The following is a 21,578-nucleotide window of genomic DNA, read 5'->3' as shown; positions in this document are numbered from 1 at the left end:
TAAAATCTGAATTCTTAATGAATTGGTCGAATAATACATTCAGTTTGTCGAAGTTAGGTCTTAATAACTATAAATTAATTTATTAAAGTCGAATTAATATATATTAAAATAATTGAACCATCTTATCTACTATCAACACTAAGTTAAGTTGATTATATAATTTTATTTTTATTTTGTTCATAGGTATTGGTGTCTTTTAGGGCGGTAAATAGGTTAAGCCGTGAGAGTTGCTTACGATCAGTTCGGTCGCTTAACTTGAGTTTGATTTTGACCAAGTTAATTTATCTAAGATAAAATTCTCGTTAACTTTTGCATTCTTTCTCTATTTCATGTAAAGATTTAATCTTATAATCACAATTGCAATAATCTCTCCAACTAAGTCTCCTTGTTGAGATTACTATTATAATACATTTTTAATGATAGGGAGCACTACTTTGGGGGCGTGACTCGTACAGTGAAAGTGACCTCGCTGTTATACGAAAGTGACATTGCTGTTATACAAAAGAAACCTCGTCCCTTTTGTATAACAACGAGGACTCTTGTATATAACAGCGAAGTCACTTTCGTATAACAGCGATGTCACTTTCGATGTACAAGTCGCTCCTGAAACTTGCTCAAAATCATTTTTCTTCCTTAATATATATTTCTCTTATTTTTATAAATAATTGTTATCGGAAAATTGGAATTGATTTCACCTATAAAATGATTTAGGATGTTTGTAACCAGTCATTTCACATCAACGTTTCTAGATCTTTTCTTCAGGTGGACAACTTAGATATTTATTTATCACAACACAATATACAAGTTTATTCATTAATTATACTTGGTTGAGAAGATGCAGTATTAAATTGTAAGTATTTATTGACTCATTAATTACAATTTGTCAAATGGTCCTCATCGATCACGTGTGGGGTGTATTCTTTGATTATTTTGTCCATTCTATAATAATATATATTCAATTTGAAAGAAAAAAGCATTTGTTACCGACGTAAAGACCACCCAGTATGAATTTATCAAAAAAAAATTGAGTCAATTCAATAAGTAATTACTTTAAAACCCGTCAAATAAGCTGAGAATAAACTCTATTTTAAAAAAGTAAAAAATATATATTATTATATTGATTTTGAGGATATATATTAAAATATATCAATATTAGAATTTTATGACTATTTTTATGCATGTAACAAAAAAAATGAAAAAAATAAATCATATAAATATCTTGCATATATATGTGATTTAAAATTGGTGGGGACCTGATCTTCAAGTCACCACCACCTAACATGGAGACAAAAAAACATCGTACATATCTCATTCAGATTGACATGTCCAAAATCCAAATTTCAGAACAAAAATAAAACAAATAATTTTTAACATATAACATTTCACAATAGAAATTTGATACCATATATGTATGTATGTAACTTCTCTTCCTCTTCACAGTAATTTATTGGAAAATTTTCATTTTAAGTGTTGCTTTATAGAAACATACATCATTTTTATATATACAAACAAGCAAACTCAGGTAACAAAAATGTAATAAACTGCTTAATGAGAAGAAAACAGAGGGGTATTGTCTGCTTCATCTGTATGAAGGGAGAAAATATCAACTGGTAAGCTAGTACAATCGGTTGCGCCTTCTCCGGTAGGGCTTCTTTGATCTAGATATAGCACAATCACGGTTATATCGTCATGGTAATTCCGCCTTCTTCCCTTCTCAATTCTCATTATTTCTTCGTAACTCATTTCCCTCTTCTTCGCCGCCTCCTCAATCGCAGCTCTAACCAATCGCTTTGCAATTCCCTTTATAACCCACAAACATTAATTTAAAACTCTCAAGTACAAAAACAAGCTAAGATGGCAAGTGAAGAAAATGGACTTACAACTCTCGGGTTTTTCATGACAATTTCAACAGCCACTTGATCACTGAGTTGCTCCCACAGGCCATCAGACGCAAATATCAGGAAAGCATCTTGTGGCCTAAGCTTTCTAGACAATATCGATGGCTCTGATGAAAGCACAGGCTTTTTTAGGTAAATAGGTAAACCAATTTGCCAGAAATGAGGATCCCTGCTAAGCTCGGGCTTCTTCAAGTAGACATCTCCAATTGACCTTGATACCTAGAGCATCAAAACACATATTATTATACATATTAGTGAGCTCAACTACTTGATGAATATTAAAGGAGATAGAGTTTAACTGCATTGAGCATATATATTGCAGTTGTTATAACTGGCTAATGTTATTAGGCTAAATTGTTTTTCATTCTTTCAGATCAGGGTTTTTTCCTAGAATTGTAATGGGATAGCACAACATCCTAGGTTAAAGTTTCTTATTCTCTTGGAGACCAGGATTCCTTTTCTTAGAGAGTCTAACACAACATGCAGCCTCGATAACCTTCCACCTCAATCAAAATGAAATCGAACGTGAGACCTTAGCCTCTATGTAATTAGGCTGAATGGTTGAGCACAGGGTTAGAACTTTCAAAGCATGAATTTCCTAATTCAAAAATCAGAAGCATAACCAATAACCAATCATCACCTGAATTATCCCCTTGATTCGCCAAACTCCATGAGTGTACATCACTATATGAGAATCATCAGGATGAAGTGCTTCTACTTCCTTCCTTACTTCCTCAACCGCAACATTATGATCCCTCGTTAAACGTTCAGCCACTACCCCTACGGAGTGATTACTTCTCCTTCCTTCTGATCTGCGACCAAGCACCACTCTTGAGTCACCTAGATTGGCTACATACAAAACATCTTTAGCAATGGCTCCAACAAGACAACAAGAACCAGCCGAAGCAATCTGAGGATTAACTCTCCATGATTGTTCTACAATTCTCAAAAACTCCTCTTCTGTAGCAACAAATGCCTTCCTTATCACAGCTGCCGACAATCCTCCATGTTCTGATGTATACTCTAATGATCAAAACAACAATACAAAGCAATCAATAAACAATCAAATCCAATCCAATCCAATCCAAGCCTTAAATTATAATCAAATTGCAGGCATACACTACACTAATTAGGTCTACCAGAATATACTATACTAAAGCAAAATTGAAAACAGATAGTAGGGTTTTAAGAAGATTAGTACTATGAAGGTATGAGAACAGATGGGTAGTGATAAAGCGAGAAGCTTCGGGACCGCCATGGCCATCGTAAACACCAACATAGGTGGCGGAAGGAGAAGTAAAGACTTGACCCTGATCTTCAAGTGACGAATTTGCTTGAACAACCGCAATTGAATAGTCACCGTAAGCGTGAGGCTTCAAATCCATGTGCCATAGTAGATCATCGGTTCCACGTCCACCGCCACCGCCAAAACAGACTTCAAGTGGCCTGTAACACGACTGTAACATTCTCTATGATCCTTAGTAAGAATTTGTTCGGTCTTTTGGTTGGAAGATGAATATATAGAGTAAAAATGGCGTGTTTGTTGGAGTTTGAACTTGAAGTGGTCGCAGTTCGAAGAAGAAACGGTGGGGAAGAAGAAGAAGAAGAAGAAACGAACGCTACACGGTTTCAATTGAGTCAAGATTTTGGTCCATCTTTTTCTAAGGCAATATTAATAACTTGTTCCTTAACTTGTATATTCATTATAAGTTTTACCCTAATCACTTTTAATTAATTCATTAAAAATAACAAAACATATAATAATAGCATTTAGTTTAATATATAAATTATAATATAAGATATGTGATACATTATTTCACATGATGTCAGTATTAGATATTTAATAGTTTAACTAAATTTTGATTTATTTAGAAGAGTGATAAGTGAGAGTGAATTTATTCTTGTTCGGCAAATCTGATTGAAGTACTCTCAAATTCTCATTTGTTTATAGGAAATGATGCTGATTTGTGATAATTGTAAAAAGTTGATTTTTTTTTATATATATAAAAATATTAATATGTTATGATAAAATAATTTATTTATTTTTTAAATAAATAATATTTTAATTAATTAATTGGTAGGGTGGTTAATGAGATGAATAAAGTAATATTTTTTTATATTAAAATCAGCCTTAAAAAAAAGTACAAAATAAATAATAATAATCTTAGGCCTGTTCTCTTTGAGTTATTTGAAAAAATTCAAACAAAATTAATTTTTCAATAATCACATCATTAACCAGAATACTAAAATACCCTTTATTTTAAATTATTATTTTTTATTTTATTTATATATATCAATACCCTTTAAGTAATTTTCCCAAAAATAATTATCACTTTCTCAAATTCATTACCAATCATTATTATTTTCTACTTCTAAATTTTTTAAAAATCCTAATCCCCCTTGTATTTCCTTTCACTCAATTTTAAAGAAGTGTGAGATCCAAAGGCAAGCCCAACAAAACGCTGATTTAGAGAAGAGCGGTCCATTTATTTATTTTTTATCATTTAAATATTTTAGATGGTTCAGGTTCAATCATGAAATTATATATATATATATATTTGTATATAAGTTTAGCTTTTAGTTTGTGGGTTGTTTTATTTTAGATATAGGTTTTTATGATAATGTTTTATATTTTCACATCACCTACTTGTAAATATCACTATTGGAATTGATTTAACGGGTTTGCGTGCACAAAAGTAAAAAATATTGATTCTCATAATATCCCTTATATTGGAGTTTTGTACTATGTTATTAATTAATTATTGTAGTTCTATTGGTTTTTCCACCCTACATTATAATATTAATCAACTATGTGAGATTGGAGTTTTACCTATAATGAAGTTGTTATTTATAGAAGTATAGAACGTTCTTTAAATTATAAGTCCTAATAAATGTAATCTCAAGACAAATTCAAATTGTCATCCTCACTAGTCACTAGTTAAATTTGATTTTATCTTTAATTAGTATATAGTCTAATTTTATATAGTTTTATTTCTATTGAATTTTGTTATTATAAACTTTATAATTAGTTCTAAATAGAATATATAAAGCTGTGTTCTTTAAATAACAAAAAATAAAAGCTTAACTTTTAAGAATACTATCTCTTACTTTTGGATTAAAAAGATGTATTTCATTAAAATAAATAAATAAATATTATGAACATATATTTCATAAAAAATATGCATGTAAATAATAATTATTTTTAGTTATATTTATTTAAGAAAAAACACTAAAAATTAATTTTCATGAATTGGAGCTTACTACTAAGCATTTTTTTTAAATATTGATGTCTCCTCTATGAAAAATAATAAATTTCAAATAGTATTAATAATTTTATTTCATATATTAATTTAAATAATAACAAATTCTTAAATATATTTCAAAATGTCTCAATTGGAACCAAACTCATGTATTTATCTTTTTCTAAATTTTGTAAACTTGATAAAATAATATATATATATATATATATATATATATATATATATATATATATATATATATATATATAATATTATCCTTCATTTTGAAAGTCTTCGGATTGTCCGGTCGAGAGCTGTAATTAGTTTGGATATATATGTGAGAGTAAATGAATACTTGGGTTGGATTACGGGTTGACCCGCCCACAAACTTAAAATGGTTAAAAATAAAATAAAAAATACTACAAGTATGTTTTTAACTCACACCCTAACAAAAACAAGTACAACTCTTTAACCAACTAGGCTAATAATACTTTATATTTTAAATTCAACACTAAATTTGATGAATGCGGGACGTTGTAACAATATGCGGGACGTTGTAACAATATATTTTTATCCGTGTGCATCGCACGAAGATCTTCCTAATTTGTGTAAAGTTGATAAAAAAATCTCTTTATATGTTATTTAATTTATATTAACTCAAGAATTAATATTATCATTAATTCATCCTCATGAGTTAAATAACTACATGTCTTTCATTTTCCTTATGACGTGTGGGATAAGCACGACTAATTTTCAATGAATTTGATCAATATCTTAATTTATTATTTGATCATGAGTTCAAATAAAATTAGTAAAATTATGTATTGATTGTATCACACATTCACACCTTGACTTAGATTCCTTTATTTTTAAATTTTGAAAGTTGAGATTTTTTTTACTATAATTTATATTTAAGATAAGTCATTTGAAAATATTTTGTAAAATAAATATGATGTGGAGATGAGGGTGTAATGAGTTTTGAATTAAGGGTTTTAAATTATCTATTTTTAATAAAAAAAAAATGATAAAAATCGTTTAAGGACAACCCCGATAAAAAAACAAAAATATAACATTTTCTTAATATTGTTGGACCCATAATCTATTACATAAATTTCACTTTTAATCTTGTAAAAATTATTTTGACACTTAAATTATTTTAAGAGATTATTTTATGTTCTAAAAATTCTAAAATATAATTATTAATTTTATAAATTATATTCAAATATCAATGTAATTAATTAGTTTCCCTTACCACCGCAGAGCATAGGCATGCAGAAGATAGCAACTGTTGTGGTGTTTGTCTCTCTCTTTATGTGTGTCACGAAAAAGCATTAAATAATAATAATAATATATATATTAATAATAATAATATATATATATATATATATATATCAAACCAAACTTGTTTTTGTTAGCAAAAAAGCACAAACTTTACATGACTTTAATAATGAGTTTCACAATTCCCTTGACTTTTAATTCATATATTTTACACCCTTTACTTTTTCTTCATTCTTTCTCCACCCTTAAATTTCTCCCGTGCCCCCACCGCAAGATTAACTTCCTTTTTTTTTCTTTCTTAATTCAACCGCCCCTCAATTTTATCTACAACCAAAAAAATAGTCTCTTAACTTTTAAAATATACAAATCAACCCATAAGTTTTAGTAGGATCGATTGAATTGGATTTCTTTCGTTAATAATTAATTTCAAAAGCGAAGTTAATTAGTGTTTTAGTTCAAAATTGAAGAAGAAATGTTGTTTATTACTAATGATGTTTCACCATGAAAAGTTTAGGGTGATAATATACATGTTTTAATGTTTAGAGACTGATTTATTGTACTTTCAAAAGTTCTAGGGCCCATTAACAAAATATTTATAGTCTATACTCTAGTCTCTATATAGACTTACGGTATGCTTACTCATAAAAAGTAGATTCTTTTCTACTATTTAAATTATAAAATATAATAATTCATTCTCTATTTCATACAAGTGTTTTGAAAATTTGAAATCATAATTCTTGTGATATACTACCAACCTATTAGTCTTTTTTTTTTTTTCAATTAAAATACTAAAATAATTTTATTTTAATCTTATTAAATTTAAATACTTTTTTGTTTTCAATAATTTATTTTAAATAAAAAAAATTAAACATTTATTTTAAAACTCAAAATTTCTCAAGATGTAGTCTCTTATCATTTAATTTATATTGTTAATTTTTTTTTAAGGTAAACGGTGTATTTAAGACTATAATGCGTAAATTTAACTAAGTTTTAAATATTTGTATGTACACGATCTTGTTTTAAATTGATCTTTATATATTTATTTTTGTTTGAAATTATTTTTTTACATTTATTTTATTTAAAATTCATCGTTACTACACTTATTTTTGTTTAAATGTACACCATATATAAATATATAAAACCATTTAAAATGTTATAAATCCCCGTTAATTTGTGTTTAAATAGACCCACAATTTTCTTATAAGTGGTATATTCATTTTTATTTTTCTAAATCTTATTGCAGTCAAAGTTTCTACTTTCGTCTTGAGATGATTTTTCAACTCAATTCTCAAACGACGACGAATGTATTATGTTCCATTTTCAGATAACGGTGTTACCAACTAAGACGACAACAAGGTTGTTACTTATATGTCTCATATTTTTTTTTATAGATATTGTGTGATTATGTTGTGCCCAAAGAATATTGATTTTGAAGGAGATAAATATGTACGATAGTTATATAATTAAAATGTAAATAATATGATAGACATTCGAGATATAAAATATGATATCGTAATACAAAATTCGTAATATGGTTGAATCGACCGACTAGACAATACTTACACCAAAATGACGACTATCCCTTAGTGTGAGAATGAATGGAGAGTGAGAATAAATGTAATTTTATTTAAAGAGGAAATCAGTTTATTAGTCAAAATAATTTTTAATCAAAATCTAAAAAATACAACCTAGTTTGAACCTTAGGCGATTGATGACTTGAAATTAGTTATCCAAAGTATTTAAATTTCAACCATAAAATAAGAATGGTTTATACTTCGAGTCTTATACCATTGTACCAGTTGAAAGATTCGAACTATTTCAAACAAAAAAATATAAAAAAATAATTTCAAACAAAAATAAATAAAATAATGTATGTAGAGATATTTAAAATTAAGTTAAATGTATAGGAATATTATATTTATATCTATTAACCCTATGTTTAACCTTTTTTTTTCATTGAATAAAATTATAAAAAATTTAAAATTATATCCCTTATTCAATTCAATTAATTCAATTGAACTCAACCAAATATAGATTTAGTTTATTGACATAAATATATAGAAAAATTAAAATAAATCTTGAGAATATTTTTTATTTGAATTTGGATGATATAAGGGATAACTATATATTTTCAATAATAACAGTGATGAATGATGATCATTATTCATCACTGTTATTATCATTCCACAATCTCATTATAATTAATTTTGTTATAATTTTCTTCTGATATATATGTATGTAATATTGTTCATGTAGAAATATGAATTCATATATAATTCTTTTTGGAAATTTAATGTTTAAAATAATGTTTAGGTTGTTGTTTATAGAATTTTATATTATTTAAGAATTTGAAGTATGTAATAATTTTTTTATTTATGGTTTGAAAATATTGGAAGTCTCAAACATTCCAAAATTCATCAAACCTAACCAAAGAACCTTGATATATAACTCATCATCATTCTTATACATATCTTTTAATTAATCAAATTAATTAATTTCTTAATAATTTTAAATGTTTTCAGCAATTTTTTTTTATAACACGTACCAAACAAATTTTTTTAAATAATTCAAATATGAATCAAGAACAAATTAAGTTCTCTAAAGTGAATATTATATAAATTTGTTATGAAAATAACATAAATATATTTAATTGTTTTTTTTATATAAAAATACAATCCTAATCAAACATCATTTCATTATTTTTCTCGTCAATCATATCACTTCATTTATTTACTAAAATATTAAAATTTATTTTACTATTATATATTAATATCATTTAAATCATTTTACAAAAATAAAAAATACCATTTTTTTCAAAATCACACCCTCAACATTATTTCAATCGTCCGATTTACTATAATAAATTAATACCGAACAAGACTCTCTAGTGGTGTTTGTTATAGATTTTATATAATGTGTAAACAATCATATAAAACTTCCAATTTTTAAAATTTGCATATGCATATACGATTGAAATGCAAACAACTTCTTACGTTTGAATTTGTACCATATCAAACATTAGGTAAGAAGTCTTCATTAAAAATTGTAAATAATGAAAAAGAGAAAAGACTCACCAAATTTATTTCAAGTGTCCCTCCAATAATATGGTCTTATTTGCAACTAATATTAGAATACTCCAACTTTAAAAGTTTGGTTAAAATATTCAGTGAATCATCGAGTTTTTAAAATTTAAGTTGGGCATGAAGTCAACCCGAACCCACTAATGTAGTTCTCAAATATTATGAATTCGATTACTACTTAGAACACTTTAAGTTGAAATATATGTCGTAATGATAATAGTAGTAATGATAAGAGTAGAGAGTAATGCTAATTTTCTATATTAAAAAAATAATTGGATAAATTAATGTTGCACCATATTGTGTTGTCTTTTTCCTAAATCGCCATAGATAGCAAAAATCATTAATATCACAAACTTCTTCTTTAAGCAACAACTTTCATATAGTGGGACTAGCAAGTCATAACAAGAGCCCCAAAATTCCGTCCATCATATGGTGACCATACTCATCCAAAAGAACCTCCCAACGTGACCTTCATAGTTAAATTAATAGAATTAAATATAAATACAATTATTACATTCATTCTCGGAGAGTTAATCGTTTTTCTCGAGAACTTACGAGCTCGATAACCTATTTAGTAATATTTTTTATTCTTTTATTTTCTTATTTTCTTTTCATGTAATACTTTTGTTCGTTGTGTTCAAACAATTTTTATCATTTTAATATAAATGAACATTTAAAAAAAATACCCATTATTAACTTCAAAGATATGTCAACCAAAACATTTGTAATTGCAACTCCATCTTTAACAATGCCAACCAAATGACTAGTAACTCAAATCAATTTATTCAAATAACTCATTTGAATAATAATATAAATGTTAAATTTGAGAGTAAATTAGTGGAATTGGATTTTCACTAGTGAATATGACTTCCTAATTTAAATAATAATAAAAATTGGGACCACAAACAAGAAACATAGATTCTAGTACATAAGTGAGAATATAAGGAAAGGAAGATTAGTTATAATGAAAAGAAGGGGAACATGATTAGAAACATAGCACAAGAAGGAACAAAAAGGCTGAATTTAAAATCATTTTTTTTTAACAATTTTTTTTGAAACAGGCGTGCTATCTCTGTCTCTCTCACATCCAAACCTAGCTACCCAGATTACCCCTACCCTTCTCTCCTTCATGATCATCATGATCATCATCTGCCACAGATAGCTCCTTCAACCATTCGTACGTTCGATGACGTCTCGACATGTCTCTCTTTGTCTTTTCCTTTGTTCCTTTACACGAAGAAGATGATGGTACTACAACTGTTTCCACCGAAGAACATTTGCACCCGCCAAAATACGGGAATTTCTTCTCCTTTTCCTTCCCCTGAATCTGGGTAGTACTAATCCGATTGTTGTTGCCATGAAATTTTATCTCCAGCGGTTCCATGGTCGGTGTCCGCACCAATCCCAATCGAAGTATGCTCCACATGTTGTTGTTGTTATTATTAGACTTGATCATTTGACCTTGACCCATGTATGATCTTGAACAACTCGATGCTCTGTTTAAATTTCCCGGGACTGGTTTCCTGTTTGAATAATGCTGGAATGGGTTTGGTGGTGGTTTAGGTTTATGGGGTTTCGGTATTGTGTTATTGGTTTTAGTACTGCTAGATCTGCTACTACTACAGGATGATGAATATTGGCTTCTGATACTACTACTTCTTATAATTGTGTTTTTCTGACTTATCTTATATTGGTCCATGGATCCCGATCTAGATAACTGTGGTGTCCTGCGGCTGTCGGCTCGGAGAAGGGTTAACCCACTGTCGGAACTAATGGAATGGCGTAAAGGAAGAATACGACCCCTGAAGAAGACATCGTCGGCGGCACACATCTCTGGCTCTGTTGTGGCAGACCCGAAATCGAAATCATCTTCCGGTAATTGAATCATGGGTAGTCCAGGTTCAGCTTCTGGTTGTTTTGAATCGGGTTGAATGTTGATGGGAAGATCGCTCAATGACAAAGCTTCTTCTTCTTGATCTTCTTCTTCTTCGTTGGAGGAAAGAAGTCTATTTTCATCATTATCATCCATGGCGATTCTACCCATTTCTTTGATTTTGGATTCACGTTTGGTAATGAAAGTGTAATAATATAGGTAGTAAGTAGGGAGAGAGGAATTTGAATAATGAGAGAAATGAAAGAGAGACAAGTGGATACCAAGAGTGAATGAATAAACAGACAGACCTGAAAAAGACCATAAAAACAAAAAAAAAAACAAGAACAAGAAATAGAGAGAGAGTAAACGGACACTATTCCTTTCTTATTTTGCAATATGCTTGTGGGCCCATAAATATTCTTTTCTCATCATTTGAATTTAGATTTACATTATATTTTGAAAATATAATTTATTAAAAAAAATTACTTTTTTCTAGCTATTATGATGTTGGGTTATTTAAGGTTTTTTTTTTATTTAAAAAAATAGATATATATTTGAGTTTTAGTTGGCTGATTTATTATAATATTTTTTTATTTAAATTTTATAAAACAAGTCCTAATTTTCTAATTATAAAAATACTCTCTTTAAAATTAACCTACGGCTACAACAAGTGTATGTATATGAGGAAACCGGCCTTCCAAAATTCTTATCTTTCATTCAAATTTTGTGGGGACCATTTTGGATTTTATATATATCTGTTGATATTTTAAATTTAAATTTAAATTAGACGTTATTTACATAAATACATAAAACGCTAATTAATTTTGTGATTTAAGTAATTGATTTCAAATAACTGTTATCTTATTCCGTTTATATTATTTGTATATGTAATAAAATAATAGTACAAGTTGAGAAATTAAATGGTAATCTCAAAACTTTAGTGACTTATTTGATACTTTACTAAGATTTCAGGGGATAAATATACAATTTTCCGGAGCTATTTATGGATGGTGGAAATGATTGTCAATTGATTAATTAAATTTGGCTGAAATTTTGCTGTCTGATTTGTTGTTTTCCTAATTTGAATATCTAATTAAAAATCCAAATTTTCTTTTTCAAATTTGAATTAAATTTTTTTATACAATTTTTTAATAGTTTAATTGTGAAGCTCATGCAAAGCTTGTGAATGACAGTAGAGTTAGGGATCATAGGCATCCATCTTCTTTTCACCTTTGATATCAATACATAGAGTGAATTTATTTATGTATTTAAAAAAATAAAATATTTATTTGTATTATTAGTTGAGAAAAAAATAAATGTTGGATTGATTTTTTAATTTTATAATAAATTAAATCCAGATCGACCAACCTACAATAATAATAAGTTATGTTCAAAGATTTAAGCTGTAACTTGATAGACATTTTTTTGTCATTTTCATTGTAAAGAATGAAGAAATATATTATTATAAATTGTCAGACAATGTTATCTTTGTCATATGTCAGATTATTTAATCTTTGTCGGCAATTTATTGATCTTGTTATGGGGGTATTCTCAATTGATATATGTCATGTTCTATCTAAAATTTCGGTTGTTATGGATTATTGGGTGTGGTTAAATAAACCATCCAATAATAGTAATTAAGTCATGTTTTCATATCACAGTTACTTTTGTTTTTATTTAAAATGAAATCAATTAAACATTATTTTTCTCTTTTTTGTTGACATGAATTTTGAAAAACAAAAATATATAATATATCAGAGTTATGACTTTCCTTATTAAATTATAATGATAATGAAATGAATCAAATATTATTTGTTAATAATTAAAGAGACGGGATAAATAATTTAAATAGATATTTGTTTACCCTTCATGATGGAATTAATTGGTCGATTTAATTTTGGAGTGATTTATTTTTATTGACTTGGATGAGTGTAAAATAATATTGTGATTTTGAAATAATGATAAAGAAGGGAGAAATACAAAATTGAAAAATTAATAATTAACAAATTTTAATCATAACTCATAAGTATTGAATATTGACTGTCATATATCATATATCTTTTAGGTTTACTTTTGAATAAAGGAAACTATGAATCTGTTTTATTATTAGAAATTTAAATCGAAAGCAAAAAAAAACTCATGATGCACATAAATTCAACTATATTTATTTATACAAATATTTATTAATTTAAATCATTGAAATTATAATTGGGGCATAAATTTATTTGTGAATAACCTATGAAGTCACATATTTTAAAAATAAAAATTAGGAAGTAAACATTATTTCTCATATTTTATGCCATTTATTCAATTTATGATATTTTGAATGAGAAAGGAATAAATATAATAAATTTACCAGGGTTGTAGTTTTAAACATAAGAAACAAAATTTAATTTTGAAACTGCAATTTCTCACAAGATTATTGGGGGAATTACCCTTTCAAAATTAAAATGAGCTAGTTATTGGGCTCTATGATATAGATTAATTGGATTATTTATTTATTTGTATAGAGTGATTGTAGCAACTTTTTGAGCATGATCCATGTCATGGTGGTGTTCTCACTTTTTACTCAAAGTAATTATCACAATAATAATAATAATAATTATTATAGTCATGAAAAGTAGAACCACCTGGAAACTACAACCAGGACTTGTTTCTGGTGATTTTTTTCATTTATAATTTATTTTTATTTTTATTCTTTTTAAAATTTAAAAATATTGAGAATATTTTGATAATTTAATAAAAATAATTCAAATAATATACTTTATTTTTTTACTTTCTAGCAAACAATATTAAGAAAAACATATTATTCCAAAATAATCTCAGATCTAGCCTTGTTTAGTAACAATATATATATATATATATATATATATATATATATATATATATATATATATATATATATATATATATATATATATATATATATATGATTTTTCTTTAAAAAAATTATTATAAGTTTAATTTAATTTTAGAGTAGAAATTATGAAGTTTTTGTTTTTATTATAATTTTATTTGGAGAAGTTATAGTTCATTACTTCATTTTAAAATGATTTTAATAAGGATCAAATCTCGTACATTTATCAATAGAATCAAATGATCAGACACTTATCATTTGAGATGAGTTATATATATGAAATTTAAAATAACCAAAACTGTAACAAACAAATATATATATATATATATATATATATATATATATATATTTTTGTAGTTTTTACTTACCAAATCTCTTAAGCATTTTAGTAAGAACTTACCATGCACTAACAGTTAAATTAAATAGCAATCATACATTATCAAATATAAATTCATTTGGAGTTCGTTGTAATTAACAATCGTACATTTATTATTTTTCACTTTTAAAATTTAAAATTGGCGACTAGCGATAGAAAAAGGAAGATGTTAATAGTAAACTCAAGCCGATCATTTGTTAATTAGACTTTGTCATGACTTACCTATATTTTGAATATAGTAAAACAAGGTAAAAAAACTACTCACTTGAGAGCTGCTTCACAAAATTGATACGAGGAATCGAAATTAAAATTAACAAAATTAACGTACGTTTGACAATGTTTTAAGAATCACCACTTATCTTATTTCTCGAGAAACTAAGATAAAAAAATTTTAAAAAATTATTTTGGGCTCGGTACTTGATTACGTGTGATAAAGAGCCTCAACGTTGTGGTCCACACTCCCGTCCAAAATGATGGTCAATACTCCGAAACAAGCAATATGCATTCTCAAATATAAATTGATTTGGAGTTTATTGTAATTAGCAATAGTACATCTATTATTTTTCACTTTTAAAATTTAAAATTAGCTACTCGTTGTAGGAGAGGAAAGATGTTTATGGTAAACTCATACCGATCATTTTTAGAAAAATATGAATTTAAATGATTCTACTTATGTTATAGACTAGGATTAAAAGGAAATATATTATTTCAATTCTTAAAATTCATTTATACGGTAAACTTTAGTAGGTAAGAAAAACGATGAATTTAGGTCAAAAATAGCTTAGAGCATATGCAGCGCATGACGTGTGTCCGCATCAGACAACGTGTAAAAGGGTCGGTCATTGCTTTTGTTAATTTTCTGCGTTGTGTGTAAAAGCAAAATGAGGGCAGCGCCCTCTATGTCGGACATGCCCAACTCAGACTTTATTAATTATTATATAATATAATATACATGGCCCCCTATTTTTTCACATTCCCAAATTTTTCTATAATATAGAAATATTAGTTATAAAGTAATGATATATACGCACCCTTATACATCACATATTCTTTTTCTTGCCAAATGAGGTAGGTAGTATGTACTGTATAAATGTGTTGTATAAAGGTGTTGTATATATATTATTACTCTTAGTTATATATTTAATTAATAAATATATATTTTAAATAAATAAATATATTTTTCTATTAATTATATTAACATGTTTTATATCCGTTATAAATTATATCCGTTATAAATTATTTATAACGGATATAATTTAGAACTATAAATATTGAGTAAAAATTGTTCATTCTACATTTTATTTTTTTTACAAAAATATAGTCAATCTTAAAAAATGAATCCCAGTAAATTTTTGAACTTTCAAAATCCAAATTTCAATTCTCAAGCTTCCAATTTTCCATTTCCATTTTCAAATAATTTATTTCCGTATCCTCAAAATTCTCAAACGTATTCATTTATTTACTATCAAAAATTTTAAAATTTTATTTATTTTATTGTACTTGCATTATTCTTGTAATGTTTTTAATATTATAATATATTTTAAATTATAAAAATATTTTATATTTTATTATTTTTAAAAATGTAATTTTATAATAATTTTAAAAATGTAATTTTATAATATTTAAAATAGTATCAAATAAAAATAATATTTTAATTATTCAGAGAAAAGGACGGAAGCATTGCAGTGTTTTGCCCAAGTACAACATGTGACCGCTTTCAGCTGAGGTGGAAGAATGATTCGACAAAATAAATGGTTAGAGGTCTTGTGTGCCCGCTTCTATATTTTGAATATCTTACCTATATTTTGAATATAGTAAAACAAGGTAAAAAAACTACTCACTCAAGAGCTGCTTCACAAAATTGAGATGAGAAATCAAAATACAAAATAACAAAATTGACGTACGTTTCACAATGTTTTAAGAGTCACCACTTATCTTATTTCTCGAGAAACTAAGATAAAAAATTTTAAAGAAAATATTTTGGGTTCGGTACTTGATTACGTGTGAGAAAGAGGCTCAGCGTTGTGGCCCACACTCCCGTCCAAAATGATGGTCTCTACTCCAAAATAAGCAATATGCATTCTCAAATATAATTTCATTTGGAGTTTCTTGTAATTAGAAATAGTACATCTATTATTTTTCACTTTTAAAATTTAAAATTGGCTACTAGCGGTAGAAGAGGGAAGATGTTAATGGTAAACTCATTCCGATCATTTTAGAAAAATATGAATTTAAATGATTCTACTTATGTTATAGTTTAAGATTAAAAGGAAATATATTATTTCAATTCTTAAAATGCATTTATATGGTAACATTTAGTAGGTAAGATGTCAGATATAGACCCAAAAATGATGAATTTAGGTCAAAAATAGCTTAAGTTTGTAATGTGTCCAAAAATTAAGATTAGTATACCAAAAATTTCAGAAATAATTAATGTAAGAATTCTTGTGGAATTTTTCTCATATTTTTTTTGCACTTGTAGCACAAGTATGGACATTGCAAGTTAGGTTAAATAAGATAAAAGGATCAAACATCCCCTAAAGAGAATTTTCGAATTCCATAAAATGTGAAAAAAATTATTATAGTCTTATTCAATTTTTTTTAAAATAATAGAGCCTCAATAGATATAAAAATGGATTAAAACTTCATTTTGTGAAAATAAACTTAAGGCTTTAACGAGACTAGTCAATTCAAGAAAGTCGACCAATTCAAAAATCAAATCCTTCCCTTGAACTTTGCAAAAATTTTTTTTGATAAACCATTACCCTCTCCTCTCTTAATCTGGTTGTTCCGATAAAATAGTAATCAAAAACATTTTCAAAGAAATTCTAACAAATCCCTCCCTTAAAATAGATTGTATTTTAGTTTAACTTATTGACACCCATCAAACTTCTCAAATCTTCAAAAGTCTCCAATTTCAAGTCTTTGTCATAATATTAACTAACTGTTCTTGAGTCCTACAATGAACAAGATTTATCAAACTCTCATTAGATAAATCTATGATGAAGTGATAACAAGTGTCAATGTGCTTGCTCCTTCCACGCAAAACAATATTTTTAGACAATTTTATAGAGGAAATATTATAATAAAAAATTGTAATGCATTTGGATTGTGACTAATAGAGTTTTTCAAAATTCTTCATATCCATTGCATTCAACATACTGTAGAAGTGGCTGCCACCAATTCAGCTTCAGTAGAGGAAAGTGTAAAAATTGGTTATTTTTTAGATGTTCATGCTACAACTCCTCCTCCCATCATAAAAACATACCCAAATGTGCTTCTACGATCATTAACATCTCCTGCGTAGTCACTGTCGGTATACCCAATAAGTTCTCCTTGTTTTCATTTTTCATATAGTACACCCAATCCAACAGTCCACTTATATACATAAGTATCTTTTTTACAAGATTCAAATGCAATTCAGTGGGTGACTCCATGTACTTACATTCTATTCCAACTGAAAACATCAATTCTGGTCTAATGACTGAGATATCTCAGGCTACCAACCATTTGTTTGTATCTTGTTGAATCAACTTTATTTCCACTTTCGTTCTTATTAAATATAGCTCCATGAAAAATTGAATTTTGGACAGGATTACAACCAGTTAATCCAAATCTTTCCAACATCTCACATGTATATTTTTTTTGGCTTATTAAAGTTCCACCGCTATCTTATTTTACCTCAACCCCCAGAAAAAGAATCATCAATCCAAGGTTTGTCATCTCAAAATCTTGCATCATAGCTTTTTTGAAGACATCAATCATCTGTTATTTTAACTTATGTATTACTTTAACAAACAAACTTGGTTCAGATGAGCCCTTTTCAAAGGCATGTTCTATGAAGTAAGCTTCAATTCTGCTGAACCAAGACCTTGAGCTTGATTTAATCCATATAAAACTTTTTCTAGTTTATAAATTTTTTCCTCCTCCCTTTTTTTCTCAAATCCTTTGGGAGCTTCTCTCTTTTATTTCTTAAATGCGCGGTGCTTAACACATACATATTGGACCCCTTCCTTTATGGGATCATCGCCTTAGTGCCTTATTTCCCTTCTCTCGATGGGGTGAGTGGGCCTAGGGCGGGAACGGGAAAGAAATGACAGAGGTCTTTCGAGATTGAATATGACTTCACATTTTTTATATAAAGAATCACTCTGTCTTTTAAAGTGAGACGCAAGGAATTGATGCGCAAAATCCACTCTTACTTTTTTTTGGATTAAGTGCATATACCTTGTCTTCTTTCATTTCAAAAGTACAGTGACGAATGAACGGATCAAGCAGAATGACCAACGACGATCCTATCGGCTGGTCAATAAATATTTCCTCAACTAGTTTCATTAAGAAATGCACTCTTCATGTCCATTTAATAGAGATTCCACATTTGTTGAGGAACTATTCCAGTGATCACGAATAGTATCACAGTAAACTAAAAGAGCAAAATACTTCGTTATAGTTAATGCCCTGTTTTTGAGCATACCCTTAACAACTAATTTGGCCTTATGTTTATCAATTTCTCAATTCTCATTGAGTATAGTTTTAAAAACCCACTTCATTCTATCTTTTTGTTCCAATTGGAAACTTCACTAGCTTCCATGTATTATTATTTCTCTCAATGCCTGATATTTCTTGGTTCATTGCTTCTTTCCACTTGCCATTGAGTGCAAATTTTTCATAAGTGACTGGATCAAGAATAACAAATAAAGCCACATCACTCCATCCCTCTTTCTTTGATAAGTCTTCATCAAATACATAGTCTTTGTGCCATTCAGGGGCCCTTCTAATTCTTCACGATTGAATAGTAAGTTGAGTAGGTTGGATTACAGTTATTTCTTAAAAGGGGTTAAAAATAGTATGTTGGTTTGTTGTTATTTCTTCCGAAGATGAACTGGAAGACTCAAGCTCCTCTTAATTTTCTACAACATATTCTTCTTCTGTTTCACTTTCTTCTTCAATCACACCACTTTTCCAAACTACTCCATTATAAACTTCAGACATTTATTTTTTTCAGTCCCACCATTTTCTTTCTTCGAATATCACATATTTGCTCACAATGACCTTTCTTAACTATGGATCATAGAGTTTATATGCCTTAAATTCTTTATTAATGCCAAGAAATCTGCAAATATGACTCTTATCATCAAGTTTATGTCTTCTTTATACAGGAACTTAGGTGTGAGCTATGCAACCAAAAACTTTCAAATGTCTTACAAATGGTTTTATGTTGCTCCATACTTCTTCTGGAGTTAGTTTCTGCATAGTAGAAGTGTGACTTCTGTTCAATAGGTATATACACCAGTCAGTTGCTTTTCCCCAAAACTCTTTAGGCATTTCTCTACTAGCCAACATGCTCCTTATAAAGTTAATGATTGTCATGTTTTTTCTTTCTACAACTCCATTTTTCTGAGAAGTGAATGTTGTAGTCAATTGCCTCTTAATTCTCTTTCCTCACAAAACTGGTTGAACTCTTTGGAGGTAAATTCTCCACCTCTATCGGTACAAAGACAAGTCAGTGGTAGTTCACTCTCATTTTCAACCATGAACTTGAAGTTCTTAAATTTCTCAAACACATCAAATTTTTAACATATAAAATATGCCAATATTTTTCTAATGTAATCATCAATCAAAGTTAATAGGTACCTTTTTCCTCCATTAGAGGTTGGAGTAATAGAACCACAAAGGTCTGAGTGAATTAATTGCAGCTTCCTTGTGGCTCTCCACTTATTTTTTCTTTGACTGTTTTTTTCCAATCAAGCAGTGTATGCAGGCGTCTTTAGAAATGGTGATTAAGGGTAGTCCTTCTACTATCTTTTGAGAATGCATCTTTTTGTAGACTCTGATAATTAAGATGACTCATTCTATAGTGCCATAACAGAGATTCCTCATTCGAAACAACTTGAAGACATGCAGTTGTAGAGACTGTTTTTTTATTCCTTTGGTTTTCTCTTTGAGTGTCATATTCTCAGCATTGATCTTAAAAAGTCTATTTGAGCTCATCTTTGTGGTCATTATTAATCCCTTATCAGATGATGAATTTTGCATTCATGTCTAGCATAAGCAACCTTATACCTTTTTGTTGTAGCTGACACATACTTAAGATGTTACATTTCACCTTCGGAGCATAGTAAACATCTTCAATCAATTGTTTAATGACATCCACTTTAATTTGAATGCTTACTTTTTCCAATATAACAATTTTCATGTCATTTCCCATTTTAACAGAGTGATTGAACTTGGTATCCAAGTGTGTGAACCAATGTAGTTCTCCACACATGTGATTTGAGCAGCTTGAGTTTAGAAACCATTTATTACTCTTGAGCTCTGCTTTTAATTTTGGTGGAGTTGCTGTTGTAACCTCTAATTCAACATTAGGAATGAGTATGACTTCTTCTTCATCATCCTCTGCAACATAATTGACTTTATCCCACTCAGAACATTCAATCTGAAAATGTTCCAATTTCTTGCACTTGAAACATTCAATACATGATTTGTCAAATGCCCTTACTCTTCCGTCTCTTCCTCTATTCATCCTCTGCCTCTTCCTCTTCTATTAACAGAAACAGACATTCTCAAGGCTTGATCTTCTTCCATTTCGATGGCTTGAATTTCTACTCGTGTACAACCAACGTGCTTTGTAGTTCATCGACTGACATGGTTCTAACATCTCTCGTCTCTTCTATTGCAACCACAACGTAGGTAAACTTTTAGTCAAGTTCTCAAGATTTTTTCTACGATAATGGTGTCCGACATTGTTTCTTCGTTGCTTCTCATCTGGTTTGGTGTAGATGTAGCCCTCACGAAATACTCCTTGATCGTTTCACTCTTCTTCATCTCCAGGATTTCAAATTCGCGTCTTAGAGTGTTGAACAGAGATCTTTTGACCCTCTTGTTGCCCCAAATTTGCTTTTAAGAGACTCCCAAACAATTTTAGTTGAACTGCATTCTAAGATTTGTTCAAATTTAACTCTATCGATTACTAGGTA

At 28.3% G+C, this 21,578-nt stretch overlaps 2 protein-coding genes across 2 annotated transcripts; both read right to left on the bottom strand.

Annotated features, from left to right (window-relative positions):
* Window positions 1-1,285: 1,285 nt before the first annotated feature.
* LOC124915480 (probable protein phosphatase 2C 63) lies at window positions 1,286-3,530 on the bottom strand. Its single transcript, XM_047456201.1, has 4 exons — window positions 3,100-3,530; window positions 2,539-2,921; window positions 1,881-2,117; window positions 1,286-1,800 (listed from the first exon to the last, which is right to left on the bottom strand). The coding sequence occupies exons 1-4, from the start codon at window positions 3,362-3,364 to the stop codon at window positions 1,546-1,548; spliced, it is 1,140 nt and encodes a 379-aa protein (XP_047312157.1). The 5' UTR covers window positions 3,365-3,530; the 3' UTR covers window positions 1,286-1,545.
* Window positions 3,531-10,427: 6,897 nt separating this feature from the next.
* On the bottom strand, window positions 10,428-11,734 carry LOC124915337. The gene has a single exon (XM_047456034.1). It carries the CDS (start codon window positions 11,537-11,539, stop codon window positions 10,589-10,591), a length of 951 nt encoding a protein of 316 aa, XP_047311990.1. The 5' UTR covers window positions 11,540-11,734; the 3' UTR covers window positions 10,428-10,588.
* Window positions 11,735-21,578: the final 9,844 nt, after the last annotated feature.

The sequence above is a fragment of the Impatiens glandulifera genome, chromosome 9 (genome assembly GCF_907164915.1).
Source record: "Impatiens glandulifera chromosome 9, dImpGla2.1, whole genome shotgun sequence".
Lineage (NCBI taxonomy): Eukaryota > Viridiplantae > Streptophyta > Magnoliopsida > Ericales > Balsaminaceae > Impatiens > Impatiens glandulifera.
Note: the sequence above shows the minus strand (reverse complement) of the source record. Positions and strands in the feature narration are given on the sequence as shown.

What these genes read in the sequence shown, in the direction of transcription:
- LOC124915480 (XM_047456201.1), bottom strand. Translation starts at nt 3,364, where the DNA reads ATGTTACAGTCGTGTTACAGGCCACTTGAAGTCTGTTTTGGCGGTGGC. An exon ending in GAATCAAGGGGATAATTCAG is followed by an intron (nt 2,118 to 2,538) that starts GTGATGATTGGT and finishes TTGATGCTCTAG; the next exon opens with GTATCAAGGTCAATTGGAGA. An exon ending in TCATGAAAAACCCGAGAGTT is followed by an intron (nt 1,801 to 1,880) that starts GTAAGTCCATTT and finishes TGGGTTATAAAG; the next exon opens with GGAATTGCAAAGCGATTGGT.
- LOC124915337 (XM_047456034.1), bottom strand. Translation starts at nt 11,539, where the DNA reads ATGGGTAGAATCGCCATGGATGATAATGATGAAAATAGACTTCTTTCC.